Source organism: Carya illinoinensis, chromosome 8 (assembly GCF_018687715.1).
Source record: "Carya illinoinensis cultivar Pawnee chromosome 8, C.illinoinensisPawnee_v1, whole genome shotgun sequence".
Taxonomy (NCBI): Eukaryota; Viridiplantae; Streptophyta; class Magnoliopsida; order Fagales; family Juglandaceae; genus Carya; species Carya illinoinensis.
Genome location: NC_056759.1, coordinates 10,524,163 through 10,528,730, shown reverse-complemented (window position 1 = coordinate 10,528,730; position 4,568 = coordinate 10,524,163). Strand labels below are relative to the sequence as shown.

General features: G+C 32.8%; 1 protein-coding gene across 1 annotated transcript; it reads right to left on the bottom strand.

Annotated features, from left to right (window-relative positions):
* Positions 1-2,345: 2,345 nt before the first annotated feature.
* LOC122318156 (structural maintenance of chromosomes protein 6A-like) lies at positions 2,346-3,537 on the bottom strand. The gene is made up of 2 exons (XM_043135339.1): positions 2,960-3,537; positions 2,346-2,648 (listed from the first exon to the last, which is right to left on the bottom strand). Exons 1-2 carry the CDS (start codon positions 3,103-3,105, stop codon positions 2,399-2,401), a joined length of 396 nt encoding a protein of 131 aa, XP_042991273.1. The 5' UTR covers positions 3,106-3,537; the 3' UTR covers positions 2,346-2,398.
* Between the last annotated feature and the right edge of the window lie 1,031 nt (positions 3,538-4,568).

The window sequence follows — 4,568 nt, the reverse complement described above, 5'->3', positions numbered from 1 at the left end:
AGAGTTAGAAACTCTTATTTTGCCATCAATTATTCTCTCTTTAATGGAGATATTTAAAAAATATATTGACAGTACATTTGTCTCCTCTTCAACATGGGCAATGACAAAGAACATCCAACTAGTTTAAACATCCCAAATTACATGCTTGGTTACCATGAACTAGTGCCTACATGGTTACCAACTTTTCTACCATATCCGATTGGCAACTAATATCCAATTAATATACAGGTATTGATAACATGTTATGATTTATTTTTAATAAGTTGGCTTCTTTGCATTTATAAAAAAAAAAGAACACTACGTTTTTGTAGGAGTTTAATTGTAGACATTTTGTGTTTTTTGTAGAATGATAATTACCCATTTCAACATGGCATGGAACCTCCGACTCCTATCAACAATTCAAGCTATGCTACAAGCAAAGTAGTTGGTTCAGAGGATAATAGACTTGATGGTGGGGAAACTGAAGCGCCGTGTGGATCTCCTAGAGTTGAAGCAAACACTTCTAAGGTTAGACCAAATCCTACGGAAATGAGATGCACTTTGTTGGATGGATCACAATCGGTTCACTTTGGGTTGGATGGATCATAACCGTTGCAATGAATTAATTCTTATTTGATAGATGGGATTGTGAATATATTTATTTGTGTATTGAATGGATTCCAAGAAATCTGTGTGGATTGAATATATTTGAGGGACTTTGTTGTACTCTTGGATTTGTGGATTGAATATTTTTTGAAAATTTGATGCATTTTGTTGTGCTCTTGGATTTGTTGATTGGAAATTTGATACACTTTGTTGCGCTCTTGGATTTGTGGATTGAATATTTTTTGTGTATTTTTTTTGTATATTTCAAGCATTTTAGACTGCGATGGAATCACAAGGTTAATGAAAACAATCATTGTCCAAGTGGTTAGAACTTGTTCGTGATGTAACAGGAAAAAAAATGTGATTTCTATTGAAGAAATTGGTTGTCCATGATGACACAGGAAAAAAGAACGTTGGAGATCTTATATATTTTTTGCACCTCTCGCTTTGCAAAGTTTACCTCATTATCCTGTTCTTAATAAATGCTTACTGTTGTTGGGTAGTTGCTGATGATGCTGGCCTTAATTAAACCTCCACAAATGGTAGCACTAGCTGCTGGCACTTGCCTAAAAAGAAAGAAGATCACAGGGGACTGACCTAATTAAGCTGCTGATGGACCTTGAAAATTTCATGTCTGATACAAGCCTACCAATATTTCGGTGCAAATGAGTAGGAAATCTCCATATTTGACATGCAGCATCATAAAAAATAAAAATAAAAAAGGAAATGAAATGCATTTCTTTAACCATTCCATATTTGATAAGCCTACCAATATTTCGGTGCCAGAAATTTTTTATTTTATTTTACAAGTAATCTCATAACATGAAATGAGATGCATTTCTTTAACCATTCCAGTTAGACCTGATATAATCAATCATGAAACAAAGGAACAATGAAGAATGTGTTAATTGCAAAGCAATTGCTTATAAACTACTTCCAATCTTCCCATTCACCTTCAACAAATAGTCAATTATCAACATATGACTCCCAACCAAACTTAATGATCGCATTTAACAACAGTTGCTATATTTACAAAATAAATTTGGATAATATTCCACAAAATAACTTTGCATAGCCACCAAAATAACTCCAAACTGCTCAATGGCTAATACAAATGTACAAGTCCAATACCTAAACACAAAACTACAAACAACAATCCCAAATTACTTATATAACACTAGGTAAAATGCAGCTTTTGATGCAGCTGATGAACTAGCTAGCTTCAGCAACATATGAATTCTTTACATCTTGCAGTGTGAGTTTCATCAGATCACGCTCTTCATCCTGACATCTCCTTTACACAAACAGCAGGAGCAAATGATGATGAAATTCCAGTAAAACGGGAATATATAGCCCTACTTTGATCATAGTTTTATATGTTTACTCTGTTACATGGATATCTCAAATAGACAATTAACAGAATTGAACATGCAACGTGATGCAGTTTGCCAAGCCAACTCAATTAAACTCCTATACAAAACTTTAAAGAGTTTTTAAAATGAAAATTTATTAAAAATTTAAAGAGTGCTAAGTACAAAGGAACACTCTTCAATGGACAATGCTAATAAATAAATGAAAATATGCCAACGAGGCACGTTTCAGTTACAGGACGATCATCATCATTCACAAAAGGTCGAACTAGGAGATTATGGATCAACAAAGTGAAGAGACAAAGATATGGGATAAAAAAAATTGTCCATAGAAAAGTTAATGTGAATTTGAAGTATAACAACGTGAAACTGATTTTTTTTAAAAAAAAAAAAAAAAAAAAAAAAAAAAAAAATACCGTGGGTTCCCAATTTTGAAGAAATCCCTACTCACAAATAGTAACTGTTATTAAATGTGTAACTATTAGCATCTTTACAGTCCACAGATGCCCCTGAAGACCCTGCATACTCTCCTCTGCATCCCTTTTTCTCCTCTTACGCTGCTGAGCTTCTTCATTTATATTTGATTCATCTCTTTGAAGGTCCATAATTTGATCATCAAAAGAACTACAAAGACGGCCACTTCTCTGCTTCTTGTTCGGGGAAAGAGTTGTCTGGACTGAACCACGAGAAAACCTAGACAGAAATCATAGGTCAAATATTGTGCCATAATTCATATTTACATTGTACTAGTTAGGGAAGGTTAAATTCTGGAGCATCAGAAATCTGAAGGACCAAGAGCTATGAATTGAAAAGCCACAGAACCAGATGATTTTTTTTTTTATAAGTAAACAATATGGTGACCTGCTCTCAAAATATTGTCACTAATATTGTTTCAGGGAAAAGAAAAACGCTGTAAACATGGATTAACAAATGCATATGCCTACATAGGAAAGGCTCTATCATTTTCAAATGCATCTAAGATAGCACAATAAGAGTGTATGCACCTTGTTGGTATGATGTTGACGAAGCTCGTGGATGGAATGAGCAATGGGAACAAAATTGTTGTTGCAGTTGCTTTCCGACTGGAGCACCAACTTGTGAATGTCACGTTATTCGACGTAATGGGCAGAAATTTCTTGATGTTACACATAGCAGTATACTAGTGGACAGTATAGACTTCCGATTAAAGCCAAAAAAGAAATTAAAAAAATGAAAAGAAAAGGGCCGAATTTGGAGTTTTGAAAAAAGGCAAATCATTGTTAGAGGGATGAGAGAAGACAGAGATGAGAGAGCCCAGAAACGTAATGCGGGGGAAGAGGAAGATTGAATGCGGGCTATTAGGGTTAGGGTTCGTGCGTGGGATGAGACTCACGAGAGGGATGAGAGAAGACAGAGGTATGCGAGGGATGAGGCCCACATTCCCAGCACTATCGTTTCTATGTTTAAAAAGGAAAATAATTACACTTTAACGTCAAATATTCAAAATGTTATTCAATTATAATTAACTAAAAAAATCACAAAGACTCTTATATATAAATGAGAAAATGTGGTGTAATTTCTCTTTATATAAAACTACTATTATTATATTCAAAATGTTAACAATATGTGGTGTTTCCATATAAAATTTCTCTATATAAATAATTTTGAAAAAAATAATTTTATTTAAAAATCTTTACTCCACCCCTGAATGGATATATATAACCAGAAGGTTTAATAGTTAAAACAATATCATTTTAATAAATCACATTTTAGTAAAAAAAATACACAGATGGAAACCTATAAATGATTTTAGATCATGCATATTAAGAAAAATGATAACTAAAAAAAGCAATATTTTCACGTGGATGAGAAAAAATCTTAGAAGTTATTTCATAGGTAATTACAACATCCATATCAATTAAAATTTAATTTATAAAATTTAAATTTTAAAACTTATCTTTTAAATTAAATTATAACAATTTCACCGAGTTGAGAATATAATTTAAAATTAAAAAAAAAAAATTAATTTTTTCCTATCCATCTCATATTTACTATTTTGAAATTTACTATTTTTTCAAAAGAAATAATCAATATCATTTATTTAAAATTTTTAATCAAATAATTTGCTGCGTTGCCTACAAGTTAACACCGTGTTTGGCAATCATCTTTAACAACATTAATCCATCGTTATGCTTAACTAAGAAATAAAAGAACCCTTATTTTAATTACACAAACACGATTATAATCAACAAACTCCCAACCCTTTTTTTTATTTTTTTCGTTCTTTGGTTTTTTCTGATACATACAGAAAGGCCAAGCTAAATTAAAGGGCGAGTCTGAGGTCTAGATCGCCATCTTCTTCTCCTTCTTTCATCTCCTTGTCTTTGTTGCATTGACGAGGATAAACCAGAGGCGCCAGAGGATGATCAGGCTTTCTGAACTCAACCTCTTTATCAAAATCCTCTTGCTCGAACTTTGGAACCCAGTAATTACAACTGGATTGCTCTTCACCTTCGATTCTCTTCATTTTCTTGTTCTTGTTCTTCTTGATCTCCCACTCCGTCGATTCCTTTCTTTTGTAATAATTACGTGCCTCTCTAAAGCTTCGAATCAGCTCATAAAACTTCTCCATTT

Excerpts from the sequence above, each read along its gene's own strand:
- LOC122318156 (XM_043135339.1), bottom strand. The coding sequence starts at position 3,105 with ATGTGTAACATCAAGAAATTTCTGCCCATTACGTCGAATAACGTGACA. Across the intron at positions 2,649-2,959 it reads GTCAACATCATACCAACAAG|GTTTTCTCGTGGTTCAGTCC; the intron begins GTGCATACACTC and ends ATTTCTGTCTAG.